The sequence below is a fragment of the Colletotrichum karsti genome, assembly GCF_011947395.1.
Source record: "Colletotrichum karsti strain CkLH20 chromosome Unknown Scaffold4, whole genome shotgun sequence".
Lineage (NCBI taxonomy): Eukaryota > Fungi > Ascomycota > Sordariomycetes > Glomerellales > Glomerellaceae > Colletotrichum > Colletotrichum karsti.
In genome coordinates, this window is record NW_024065904.1 from 277,547 (window position 1) to 291,334 (window position 13,788).

Genomic DNA, 13,788 nt, shown 5'->3' on the forward strand with positions numbered 1-13,788 from the left:
TGGGCAAGTCGTCACGAAACAGCTCATCCGACAGAACCTGGAGAAGGTGGACGAGGTTCTCTGTCCCCATGCCAGATGGAATCCGGATCTGCTCATGGCGCCCTTCGACTGGAGGAGGTGCGTGTGTTTCCGGGAGCCCACGGTTACCACGCCCATATGCTACTCCCATGTCGCAAAGGACGAATCCTGTTGCGCATGTCAGAATGTCTCAACGCGGGATACCATGGGCCTTTTGATGGCATCTTCGCAGCACGGGTGCACACATCAGGTGTATTGTGCTCACTGCTCGATGAGGTATGATTGGGAGTTGAGGGGTCGCCAGCTTCTTTTGGGCGCGGCGCAGAGCATCTCGAAAAAGCATTCCCATTCGTGTACGTCGTCGGATGACACGACGAGTTTTCTTTGTCCGCCGACAGACTACAATGCCTGCAGCTGGATTTCCCAATTAGACGCGGACACATACGAGAGTATGAGAAATGTGGGAAGTCAGAAGTGTGGCGACGCGAAGTGCTGGAATCGCAGGCCATATACACCGGATCCCTTTAAACGTTACATGAGCGGTGTTTTCTACTGAGGATCGAGATGTTGAAGGGAGCTTTGAGCGAGATTGGCATGAAGGGGGCGCGGCGAATACGAACTACGTGACGATAGCTCGCAACGGGGACCGAAGGTTCAAGCGTAGCAAGTCTCCGCAGAGGGCCGCATTGTTTATTAATCTCATAGCATCTCTTGATTGCGAAGTTGAGTGCTATTTGACATTGAAGAGGAAAAGGAGATTGAGTTGGTCGGTCGGAGAGGGACCTAATAATTGGTGGGAGCGAACTCGTCTCGATGCTGCTAGGTCTCAGACGTTGGCAGGCTGTTAGAACGATTCCAGGCCTCGTACTGCTGATTCTCGTCACCCCTAGCGTCAATCCGCCAATACACTTCAACATTTCTGCCTCTTTGGTCCATGGCTTATTTGTTTTGGTTGACTCCTGTGTCTTTGATCTTGTCCATGTATGCTATTCTTGGTCTGCGATCTCCCCCTTTCCTGATCTCTGTCCGATTATTCGGATCTTCACAAGCTCGAGTTACCTCCCTATGTCATCGCCAACAGCCAAGCAGTGAGATATAATGCGACCTTCGACTGCGAGCTGCTTTCTACTCGGCCGCAAAATATCTGATCCCATCTGCCATCTTTGATGTCGCAAAAAGTGTCTCGCCTCGAGTTCCATTGTCGGCTTTGTCATGTTGGATTAGTAAGTATCATTTCTGAGCAGAGACGGGTGATGGATAGCATGGCCACTTCAAAGAAGACAGGCTCTCAGTAATTAAGTTCATCTCATTGGGGTGTGTACTTCTGTCTGTATGGGTATCTCGAGTACCTGATTCCCCGTGCGTGCTATGCCCATATGCCATGATCCCATGTATCTCCATAAGTTCATGAATTGTCATTGCTGCATGTCGTATGGGAAGCTGTCCGTCCGTGACCCCCATCTTTCCCTTCCCTCCCGCTTGCACTGTACAGGCGTATTCATTCACATCTCGACAGGGTCGAATCCCCACTGAGCCCAGGTGTCATCATCGACAGACAAGGGATCCTCTCCGTTGCGGCCAGCGACGATGAGCTGTCGGATCCACTCGCTCGCAAGCTGAACGCTATCAGCGGTGCTGCCATCGTCGCCATCAGCGAGAGAAACCTTGCCTCCGTGCCAACCGCGAACCAGACGTCCACCGGCCTCCTTGACTGCCTTCTCAGCAGTGGTACGGACCAGGTTGCGGAAGCCAAAGATGGCCATCTTGTTGCCCTTCATCTGAGAGCTGTTCTTGATGTGGGGATAGTTGGAGCTGGCGTCGAAGATGATTAACTCCAGTCCATCGGCGTGCTCATGAAGTACAATGGCGAAGCCCATTCGGGGGCAGAAGTTGGACCAAATCTGGTGCTGCGAGAGACCAGTGGTGTTCTGGGGGCCATCGGCTCGGGGAATGGAAGCCCAGGGACTGCCGAACCAGGGGGTGGCCAGACCAATGCAGAAGGTTTTTCCCATCTGGAAACTGTCGATGCAATTCTTGAAGAGAGCCTTCACGGTCCAGCAGATGCGAGAGCCGCCGTTGGAGGCGTCGCTCCAGTCCCATCGCTGACGAGGGTTGGTGAAGTTAGCGACGGGAGTTAGAGTGAGACGCCACTTGCTGTCACGGTTGTAGTTCTGAAGCGCAAGGCAGCAGAGGTAGGCGCGAGTGTTCAGAGGGGGTCCTCCCGTGTAGGGAAGTTTGGGAAGGGTGGCAGTCGAGTTCATGTCCCGGCCGAAGAGAACATGACGAAGATCAGGCTTGGAGAGCAAGACTATCTCGTTTTCGTTGAAGAAAGCAGGGGGCCAGGCAGGCTGGTCAGCAGGTCCAATGTTGAATTCACTGATGTCGGAAGTAAGGGCGTCGACAGCAGTGGGGTGAGAGGCAAGCGTAAACTGCTGCGGAGGAGGCAACTTGTCAACGGCGGTACGAGTCTTGATCCAAGCGTCCACGACTGTAGTGAGCCGATTCTCATGGTGGGTCGCGGCGGTGTTGTTCTGACGTCCGGTGACGTAAAGTTCCTCGATCATCTTGACGACTTCGCCAGTGAAATCGCCATCAGTCTTGACTTCGTTGGCAACGGTTTCGTAGAACGCCATATGACCGCGGATGGCGCGGTAGAGTTCAGCTTTGTCAATCAAGCCACTGAAGACATCGACCAAAATAGCCTCAACCTTCTGGTAGGCGACGCCAACGCCCATGCTGGCGATGACGGCACTGGGATTGTTGCCGAACATGGCTGTCATCAGGAAAGAGGTCTGATCCTGTGTAGAAAAGAGGTTTCCCGAAGGGAGTCGGAAGCCCTTGTGGCACATCACCCGCTTGAAGACGGACTTATATTTTGCCATGATGTCGCGGAAGATCTCGATTCTCTAAGAGACTAAAGTCAATAAAGAAAAATCATCGAATGTGTAGTATGAGAAGATCGAAGGCTGGTGTGAAACAAACCTTTTGTTGTGGGTTAGTGTTCTTGTGAAGAAGTCGAGATCTGCCTGGGCGTGCGATGGGATGGGGAAGTGTGAGGGAAGGTTGGGAAGAAACGTGAGGTGAGATGGTCTCCAGAAAAAAGGCTCTGACCCGAACAAGAGAGAATGGTGAATGCGTTGAAATTTGAAATTGCAGTTCCAACTTGGAAGGAAGGAGCTCAGTCGTTCCACCCCGAACTTCACCTTCCGGGAGACGGGATCACTGGCCTCAAAACGTAGAGCAGACTCGACAGCAAAAAAGACTTACAATAGGTCAACGGCGCTCATCTAGATTCAACAAAACATGCCATTTAAACTATGATTACTATGCTAATTAACACACAATGTCACATATGAGGCCAGAAATGAGATGGATGTGACCTCTCTTAAGACGGAAAAAAAAGATGAAGAAAAAAGATCCAACTGCGGCGGTGATCGAACACTAGCCCAGGAAACTTCAACCGGGGAGCCTCTGCTACCAGACCGCTCGACCAAATGGCCGGTGTTTGTTGGTGACAGAACAGAAAGGCAGACTGCTTTTAAAGGCAGCAGGCCATCGGTGCTCCCCTGAAAAAAAAAAAGAAACAAGACGAAAAAAAGATCCAACCGCGGCGGTGATCGAACACTAGCCCAGGAAACTTCAACCGGGGAGCCTCTACTACCAGACCGCTCGACCAAGTGGCCGGTGTTTGTTGGTGACAGAACAGAAAGGCAGACTGCTTTTAAAGGCAGCAGGCTCTCAGGGTGGTCCGCCAATGGGATGCGTTGGCCACGCGTGCAGAGTTTTCGCTTTGTGCCCACGTAGGATCTTCTGCCGTCGCCGCCGCCCATCGCTCAAAGAGATATGCCATCCCCACGTCTCCAAACCTCATCAGCAGTATCTTGTTCACATCGTGAACTTCACGATGTCGCCAGATTCGAAGTTTTCCAAGCGGATATTCTACCGTGCTTACGCATACCTACGATCACGAGCCGCGCCCATTCCAATAAAAGAATTGCGACTCTCAAGACGCCGCGGAATCAAGCCCGCAAGCGATAGGTCCTGTGATATAGGCATAAGCTTGGATATAAGCAATCATCATTACGAAAAGAGGGATAAGTGCTCATCTACGGCCGAAGCATCGCGACGTCGATATAGCTCTAGCTCCGGATGTTGATCTCCATAATAATTGAGAAAGAATGGCTACGTGACAGCTTCGTCAGAGACAAAGCTCTTGTTATTCAGATGTATTCAATGACCCGGAACAATGGCTTGGTTCCGGGAAACCTCCAGAGCTCGGCAACCAGGCATGGAGTATGGAGACATCCCATCGGAACCGTGACCGAAAGAAAGATCTTGGGGATGATGTCGAAGGCTTTATCCGTGTAGAATGATCGAGGAATCGAGGGTCTGATCAAATGGTACAAAGCAAGGTGAAAGAGGTTGTTGGAGTGAAGTCGGATGTTTCCATGCCAAGACGGGGCGCTTGGTGGGTCACATAGGACGTTCGCGGCAATTCATCGGTAGAACCCCTTCCATCGCAGAAGTGGCAGCTGCACCTCCCGCTAATATCGTGCCGGGCTCTCCTTCCAACGAATCTCAAAGTCAAAGTCAGCCGCTTCACAGACGTACCCTTTTCAATCTCAATTTGCACTGGAGAATAATCCGATGTCGACAAACTCTGCTGATTATTCGGCCTCGCAACCCAAGTTCGGATCCCCTGGCCACCCAAGGAGGGTCTTCGGACAGGACGGCGCTTACTGACGGGCGGTCTTCTCTCTCTGCCGATCCCTCATGCTGGAAGGCACCTGGCAGCACAAAGGCACATCCAAGAATTGACACCGGAGCGGTCGCCGACAGAAACGTTCGCAGCCACGCCGCAATCACACGTGGACGCTTCTATCACGTCTAGCGCGGGTGGCCTGCGTCGCACGGAATTTCCTCCAAATCGGCCCCTCGGCAGCGACTGACGCCGTCATATTTCCGACACAATCTATTCGCTGCCAGCACGAAGCACGAGGCAATCAAGAGGCAAGCCACGACTCGGCAGCGATAGCTCCCTTCGTCAAGTTTGGCCGTTGGTCTGCCGAGAACGATATCTCGCCCGGATGATGAGGCGGTCATGGATGGGATGGGATACGGGTGCCAGCAGGTTCAGCTGAGCCGGCAAATCGGATGGGCTATATGCCAAAGGACATTGATCTGGATCATAACAATGGATCGATGGCATCGGCTTTGTGCATCGTTATTCTGACAAATCCCCACCCAGAACTCTCGCTGGCCTGGGCACATATTTCCCCATCTCGATGCCTTCTGGGCTTCTCAAGCAAACAATCGACTTTGGGCCACCAGACAGGAAAATACGAGTCGGGCTCATCTGAGAGAAGAAGCTCAAAGACTTGCCCCCTGTCCCCTGCATACACATCCCTAGCGGACCGGACGGACTTGTCTCTACGGGGCAGCTCCCGTCCATTGGCGCCAATCGCAAGCCTTCTACTGCAGGCTGCTGTTGATGCTTAGCTCGTGGCGCTGGAATTGGTCATTCCGGAGACTGTCTCCGGTCTCTCCAGAATCGCCGTTGAGGCACAAGAAGGAATGTCACTGGCCTGATTCGAACGGACCGAACGACAAGGCTTGACAAGCGCTCCCGACCTGGATTGTTTTCCACGCTTCACGGGCCAGAACTGGCGGCAAATGGAACTTTGGAAGCAGACTGAGGACATGTCAACAGTCAAGCAAGCTGCAAGGCCCTCAAAGTGGGCAGATCGACGCATGCTCTGACACTGGCGGGCGATGCTAATGCAGGGCGCCTGGCCTTGGCGGCCTTAGCGAGCTGTTTGACGGGCACAGCACATGCGACCGCGCTGCCGGCCCCTGTAAGGCGCCGCTTGGCTGCGGGTGTCGTGGGCCCCGAAGACGCCCTCCTCCACGCCTATCTACGACGGGAATACCTCACGAATTCGATGGAAAGCCTCCGATCCACAGCCTCTGACCCGGCAACGGAAGGTGGCAACGAGACGGTCTGAAGGACTCTTAACAGGCGGTGATATTCGGCGATGTTCATACGATGATATCATGGCCAAAAGTTGGCTGAAACGCACCACCCCCAAGGCCGCCAAATGACCTCGAATTCCCCAGACCCAGGCCCAGGAACCCCGACCTCATGATAACCTGTTTTCGGTTCCAACATGTCGTTTGGGAGGATTCTCGGACGAGGTTGCACACTTCTTGAGATGAAGGGATCTGAATCAACGCAGTGCAGCTTTGCTTGGTATGGACGAGAGACAAGGTGTGACGACGCACCATCGGCGAGCTGACAACATGGTCTTTTCCGTCCGAAGTACGAATATCGAATCCAAAATCTGCTAGATTGACAGCTACGACGGATTTGTCCAGACAACGGACACCCTGGATATTTATGATTGCCTGTCTGTGACGGCGACCAAGATTGACGCCGTTCTGCAAGCAAGGGAGGCCGAAAAGCAACGGAGAAAATTTGTCTTGGTGGTGCAGAAAGTCCGGGCCTGCGTCGACCATTGATTGACAGGAACTCACTCTAGCGCGAGGGAGGAGGGCATCGACAAGACATCCAAAGGAGCTTGCTCGGAATATCTCACGAACCAATCTCGGCCTGAGGAATGCTGGCCCCTTTTTCTTTTCGCCTGCCAGGGACGCAGTTCCTCCTGGGACGTTCCAATGGCCATCCAACTTGAAAATCAACAGAGCCGAAGGGACGAATCCCAATGTCTCGAGTGCTCACTGGATCGCAGATCTGCACCACTCGTCCACGTCTTCCGCCAATACCGTCTTCCACGTCGACATTCGCATCCACAGCCACCAAAAACCGCCAACCCCTCTCGGTAATCGATCGAAGCACCCCCCAGCTCACCCCCTCATCCGGCCCCTCACCAATCCACAACCAACACCACGCAGCGGCACGGCAAGTCGAGCTCAAGACAGCCTAAAACTAAAGACTGGCCAAGACCAGGAACCGCGCTCAGTGCCGGCCTCCCGCAGACCCCGTTCCCCCGCCCAAAGAGGGCTTTTCTCGGAGTGCCTCCGCCGCGACCCAAGCATCTCACTAAAACAAGCCCGACCGACGACTCCCAAGTTCAACATTCCACCCAATTCGCTCCCTCACAGCACTCATTGGTCATGTCCGGCCGTGGTACCTGATCGGCAGCAGCCACACCGCACTACATTCAAGACACACATCAGGGCCTTCCAGCTCTAGGCGTGGGCGTGGGCGTGCTCTTGCAGCGGTTGGCTGCGCAAGCCTCTTGTCTCAACACCAGACAGGCCGGTGGTCGCATTCAATCCACCACTCTATCCTCGGTTTCTCAATCATCAACTGCTGCTCTGGCCTGCGACGTCTGACAGGCCAGGGCCCCTCGGCCTCGGCGTCTTCTGGCAACCTAACCTCACATATCTGGTAAACCACCACAGCACAGGATAGAGTGTTTCCATTTCAAAAATAGCCGGCAAGCGACCTCTGTCACCTCCAGCCCCCGGTTCGTCCGAATCACCAACTGGCGGATGCGAGCGCACCCCTCTCCATGACTCGACAAGGGAAACCTATCTATGCTCTATCTCTGACATCACAGGGCCCCGATGAAGAGTCCAGTGACTTTCACTCTAGTGTGCTCTGTACGACTGCTCACCAGCGGTGCGCCTGGATGATCCTGGTCGAGGTGTGCCTCCAGCCCAGCCCTGTTGCTGGAGGCAACTTCCCAACCACCCAACCCCTGGTCTTGCCCACAACAACCATCACTCATCCACACACCACACACCACAACCAGACATGCCGCGAGACAGATGGATAAACATGCGGACCAGGTGGCTGTGGTGTCGACACGAGTGTGGCATAGCGAGCTGCAAGTACATGCGGTTCTGCTTTGTTAAAGGTACCGTTTGCAAGTAGCCTGCATGCTTTTGTGCAAGGCAGGGTTGTCGGCCAGAGACATACAACTCCATCCCATACAAACAGGACGGCTACTTACACCACATACCACTACTGCAAGTTCCTTAGCTTATTTGCTCCATCAAATCCACATTCTAGACGTCAAAGACGCGCAATACCCATGACTGAAGCTTATCTCCTACCCTAATCGCTGTTCTTACCTTACTCACACTGCTCCCTCCCCATGTATATCAACCACCGGTCCCCAGCCCTTCGTCCATGAGCTCTCCCTCTCTTCTCCAGGACTCACCTCTTCCATCCCTGCCAACACACTCTCTTACAAGCCTGCCACACTCTATTCAGTGTTCCTATTTACCAAATTTTCTCCTTCCACCGACCCTCGACACTCTCTATCAACTCGTGGCTGGCAAGGGTTAGAGTTGACGATCCCCTCCACTTGAGCAACAAGGACCGACGGAAGAACAAGGCCCTACCCGATCTCACACTCCCGTCATCCCACGCGGCAGAGGCACAGAGGAAACCACACCCAAGGCAGCACCCGCCTCTTTTGTGTTTGTGAAAGAGGTCACCTGTTGGACCTTGTTGGACTAAGCGGGTCAAAACCTACCTTGGCGGAGAAACCATTCACCACATAAACTCTGGGGAAAAAGATCTGGCTGTGGAAGACTTTTCTCTTGCAACAACAACAACTTGCTTCCTCAACCAAGCAACTTCCATCTTGTTGTCACCTCGACAGATCATCACCATCTTACAAGAACCACACACCGCCTCTCTCGCAATCACAAGCTCAGGTATGTCGACTTACACCTCTGGTCGGATCATGCCCTTCGTGGGTGTGATGGCCACATCATCTTCCCTTGGCCTCAATTTTCCTCATCACCATATTTTCGTGGTCTTCCCTCTTGGCGAATTTCACAATCGTCAGGTGCCCTTTACCTTTGCCCACAGGAAACACAGTGCTCCTCTCCCGAGTGCCCTGGGCTTCACCGCTGCTCGAGGCAGTGCTGTTTTCCAATGAGAACCGATTCCTCTTCTCCTACAAATTCTCTCACGATCCGCGATTCTGGAATGATTTTTCTTTTTGCTGACCAGAGAAAATAGCACCAGTCGTCAAGATGAAGTTCTCCATCGCTACCGTTGCTACCTTCGCCAGCATGGTCATGGCCATGCCCCAGGCTGCCAGCGGCGCTGCCTTGGCTCCCAAGGACTCCCCTCCCGATGGCTGCCAGACCTCCTACGCGGGCAACTTCGGCATCACCATCGTTAGCCTCGGCAAGCGCAGCCTCGAGGTGAGTCAGAATCAAAATCAGCAGGTCAGGGTTTTGACTAACTTTTCATCAGACCCGCAGCAACTGTGGCCAGCAGGGTTCTCTGGACCTCGTCCTGAAGGACAGTGTTCTCACTGACTCCAAGGGTCGCATTGGTTCCATCGTCGCCAACTACCAGTTCCAGTTCGATGGTCCTCCCCAGTCCGGTGTCATCTACACCTCTGGTTTCTCCGTTTGCGGCAACGGCTCTCTCGCTCTCGGTGGCTCCACCACTTTCTACCAGTGCAAGTCTGGCGACTTCTCCAACCTGTACGACCGCTCCTGGGCCCCCCAGTGCTCTCCCATCCACCTGAACGTCCTGCCTTGCGCCGCCGACGCCCCCACTCCCTCCGGCAACGTCGTTGGCACTACCATGGTTGCTACCGCCTACGTCTCTGTCATCGGTGACGGTCAGCCCCAGGTCATCCCAACCACGGTTCCCGTTCCCATCTGCCAGATCGGCGACGGTCAGATCCAGGGTCACACCACTCCTTGCGGCGAGCTCCCTCCCGTTACCAAGACTCCCCCTCCTCCCGCGCCGTCCGCCCCGGCCAGCGAGCCTGCCTACACCCCTCCCGGCACTCCCGTTCCTCCCCCGGTCACCACTCCCGTCGCTCCTCCCGTTGAGTCGACTCCTCAGCCTTCCGCGCCTCCCGTCAACACGAGCGTTCCGGTCGTCCCCCCTGCCAGCACTCCCGTGGCTTCGAACCCGGCCACCACTCCGGCCGCGCCCTCGAGCACCTCTCCGGCTGCCCCGCCCGCCGCGGCCGGTGACCACATCGTCCCCGCCCCTCTGGTGGCTCTTGTCGCCGGTCTCCTCGCCGTCCTGTACATGGTCTAACGGAAATCGTCATCATTCCGTCTTTTTTGATGATGGGGGGAAAGGCTTAATTGGTCTTTGGAGGGGGTAATACGCACACACTCTTACGACTTCTCAACTCGGCCCACTGGCATTTTAATGGATGATACATGAGAACCACGGACTTTTTGATTCGGTCTTGGAGAGGGAAGAATTTGCATTGTCGCAAATTGAATAGGGAAAACGAATACCCTGGTAATTAGTACCAATAGAGCAACTCCAGAACAGTATTGAACTTTTAACCTTGTTACCTCAAGCTCGCTCGTGTGATGTCTTTGATCTCTTGCTCCTTGCAATGTCTACCAAATTGGCAAGCCCCAGGTGAACATCAGAATGGCAGCAATTACGTAGCTATATTTACCCTGACGGCATGTCAACTGCGAATTCGTCTCGAAAATTTGAGTCTGCCGTCTTATGTGAGCATCTAGACTCCTTCCAATCTCAGAATCATCTCATTCCAGCGCCCGGAAACAGTCAAATTGGGTGATGTTGATGATAAGGTCAGGAAACTTCCATGATGACCCGCCATGTCGGCCGCAACCAAATGGCAGGCGCAGGGATCCGACCGGAGCTTCCCTGAGCACGGACCACGTCCAACCCGTATCTCGAAATTCTACCGAGCGCGCGCGCCGACAAGTGACGTCTTGGTCTGTCACTCTTCATCTCCAACAACACCCACCTCCCCCCCAACCACCCACCCACCATGTCCGAATACTGGAAATCGACGCCAAAGTACTGGTGCAAGCACTGCAGCATCTTCGTCCGCGACACCAAGCTCGAGCGCCAGAACCACGAGGCGACCGGCAAACACCAAGGCGCGCTCAAGCGCTTCCTGCGAGACCTCCACCGCGGCCATGAGCAGGAAGAGCGCGACAAGGACCGCGCGCGCCGCGAGGTCGAGCGCGTGAAGGGCGTCGCGGCGGGCTCCTCGTCGTCGACATCCTTTTCGAAGCCCGGTTCGAGCGCGCCCGCGCCTGCGTCGTCTTCAGAGTCGTCGAGGAAGCAGCAGATGGAACAGCTCGCGGAGATGGGCGTGTCTATACCTACCGCGTTCAGAGGGGATATGGCGATGCCCGGCGAGTGGACGGTCACAACTACGAAAGTCGTCGATGACGATGCGACGAAGGAGAAGCCCGTCGAAGCGAAGGCGATCGGCGTGCGGAAGAAGCGCGAGCAAACAGAAGAAGAGAAGGAGGAGGAAGACGCTGTGCGCGGGCTGTTCAAGAAGCCCAGGAAATGGGGCGGTATGAAGACGATGCCCGAGGACGATAAGGAGCTGGATGCGTTGCTCAGCGGCGATACCCTCTTCCGACCCAAGAAGGAAGAATCCGCTGAGCCCCCGACGAAGACGGAGGACGACGTTAAGAGGGAAGAGGGCGCGGACGAGGCTGCGCCTGAAGCGAAGTTAGGCGCGCCTGCGATCAAGGCTGAAGACGACGAAGCCGGTGTCAAACTTGACGTGCCGGAGGTCGGCTCCGACGCCGACGCCGTCAAAAAGGAGGACGGGGTGGAGGCCACGGAAACCGCGGCTCCGGCAGTCGTCTTCAAGAAGCGCAAGCCCAAGAACATTCGGCAAAAGTGATTTTTCTGTGGGGAATATCTGGGGTGCGGTCAAGGGGGTTGCATAGGTAGCGATGGCGTTCTGGGGTCGGCCCCAATGTACATTTTTCTTCATAAACCGCTCGGACATGACAACAACCCGTCCTGTCTCTTTTGTCGGGACGATACACAAGCAAACAAAAGTACCTCGGTTCGTCTTTACGGGATGGTTGCAGTTGCGTTGCGCCCTGCTTGGTTTCATCAGGCAGCTGATCAGCGAAATCCTACTATTGGAAGTCTTTCCCCGGGCGGCAAATATAATCACGAAACCTGCCAATGACAACCCGTCCGGCCCTTGAAGAAAGTCGGGGTTCCATTTGTTCAAGTATTAGCGGGGTGGTTAAAAAAAAAACTCAGCACGTGACTCCCGCGCAAAGCGAAGACGAACCCGGCCGCTCCATGCAACGACGTTCAAATGCCTTTTTGCTTGGCTGGTTGGGGTTGACTCCAATCAACCGCTACAACCAATTTCACCTCACCTCAATCGATCTTTCACTTCGTCTCTGCTCTCATCCCTCACCCCGAAACAACATCAAAGGTTCAACAAACCTCAACAATGAGGCTTCTCGATGCAAAAGACGATGGTGTCTCCCCCAGCAGCTAGTCCGTCCTCAATATCACCGGCCAGCAGCTCCCACCTCGGCAAGCGCACCGAGCTCAGCGAGGACGCCACGGACAACGGCAACGGCGACGGCAATGGTGGCAAGCCGACCTCACGCCCCAAGAGGGCCCAGGTCTCGCGCGCCTGCGCCCGCTGCAAGAGCCTCCGCCGCGCCTGCAACGAGTACCGTCCCTGCAAGCGCTGCGTCGACGCCGGCCTCGGCGACCAGTGCCTCGGCCTGCCCGGACCCGTCTCCCTCGCCTGGGTCTCGGACGGCAGCCAGGCCTTCGGACACGTCCCGCACGAGGCCGTCCAGCGCATGGCCGAGCTGCTGCCGGCCCGCGTGATGGACTACTGCGTCGACCGCTTCTTCGCCCGCCTGCACCCCACCATCCCCATCCTGACCCCCGAGTACGTCGCGCACCTCAAGGTCGTCGCCGGCCCGAGCGAGCCCGGCATGGAGGCCCACTGCCTCCTCACCGCCGTCTGCGCCCTCGTGTTGCTGCAGGTCGAGGAGCCGGAGAGCCTGTTCCTCCAGGGCCTCATCCCGGAGAAGAACGCGCTGCACGGGAGGATGCTCTTCGAGGAGGCGCTGGCCGCGCACCGCAACTTCGCGCGCCGGTCGAACCCCAGCTTCGAGCAGTGCCTGCTCACCTTCTTCCTCTACGCCTGCCACTCGGCGCTGTTCCACCACAGCCAGGCCTTCCTGTTCCTGCGGGAGGCGACGACGCTGTTCCTGCTGCTGCGCCTCAACACCGAGTCCTCGCCGCGCGCGCTGGCGGACCGGCTGTTCTGGGTGCTGCTGGTCTCGGAGAGGAGCCACGGGATCCGGTACCGGCGGCCGGTGACGCTGCAGATCACCGCCGAGAGCCCCATCATGGACAACGACCCGACGCTGCCCGGGTTCTGGAGCCTGGCGGCGCTGTTCGCCCCGCTGGACACGAGCTTCATCGCGCTGTTGAACCAGGAGAAGGTCGCGACGCCGCCCTCGAACACGGCGCTCACGTACATCGAGACCGCCGTCAACGCCGCGCTGCGGTCGACGTCGGACTTGAAGGATACGCAGAAGGCGAATTTGAGGGTGACCCAGCTGTGGCTGAGGATCATACTCTGGCAATTGCGGCTGCGGTTCGGGTACCTCGCGGAGGAGTCGATCCACCAGAGCATGACGTATCATTATCCCCTGGAGGTGGCCAAGGACTTGGTGCTCTCGACGAGGGATCTACCGGTTGACAGCATCAAAGTTCACGGGGTGGGATTGACGGAGAAGCTGTTCGATATCGCGTCTGCTGCGGTGGACGTGTTGGCGAGGGTTCCGATCACGCCGAGGAGTCCGCACAGGATAGGCGCTGGACCCGAGGATGATTTGAACTACATGAGGCGGCTCATCACGAGGCTGCCAGGAGGGAATTCTATATATGACGAGTTGTTGGATAAGCACATCCAGCAGGCTGTGCCGAGTATGGCGCTCGGTGCAGTCGGGGCACTAAGCCATCCGACGTAA

General features: G+C 55.8%; 4 protein-coding genes across 4 annotated transcripts; 3 read left to right on the forward strand and 1 right to left on the reverse strand.

Annotated features, from left to right (window-relative positions):
- Positions 1-1,520: 1,520 nt before the first annotated feature.
- Positions 1,521-2,900, reverse strand: CkaCkLH20_01627 (uncharacterized protein; the record flags this gene model as incomplete). The annotated part of the gene is made up of 1 exon (XM_038884346.1): positions 1,521-2,900. The coding sequence occupies one exon, from the start codon at positions 2,898-2,900 to the stop codon at positions 1,521-1,523; it is 1,380 nt and encodes a 459-aa protein (XP_038750046.1).
- Positions 2,901-9,033: 6,133 nt separating this feature from the next.
- CkaCkLH20_01628 (covalently-linked cell wall protein) lies at positions 9,034-10,066 on the forward strand (the record flags this gene model as incomplete). Its single annotated transcript, XM_038884347.1, has 2 exons — positions 9,034-9,207; positions 9,260-10,066. 2 exons carry the CDS (start codon positions 9,034-9,036, stop codon positions 10,064-10,066), a joined length of 981 nt encoding a protein of 326 aa, XP_038750047.1.
- A 721-nt stretch (positions 10,067-10,787) lies between these two features.
- CkaCkLH20_01629 (u1 zinc finger domain-containing protein) lies at positions 10,788-11,666 on the forward strand (the record flags this gene model as incomplete). The annotated part of the gene is made up of 1 exon (XM_038884348.1): positions 10,788-11,666. One exon carries the CDS (start codon positions 10,788-10,790, stop codon positions 11,664-11,666), a length of 879 nt encoding a protein of 292 aa, XP_038750048.1.
- A 598-nt stretch (positions 11,667-12,264) lies between these two features.
- CkaCkLH20_01630 (C6 finger domain-containing protein) lies at positions 12,265-13,788 on the forward strand (the record flags this gene model as incomplete). Its single annotated transcript, XM_038884349.1, has 1 exon — positions 12,265-13,788. The coding sequence occupies one exon, from the start codon at positions 12,265-12,267 to the stop codon at positions 13,786-13,788; it is 1,524 nt and encodes a 507-aa protein (XP_038750049.1).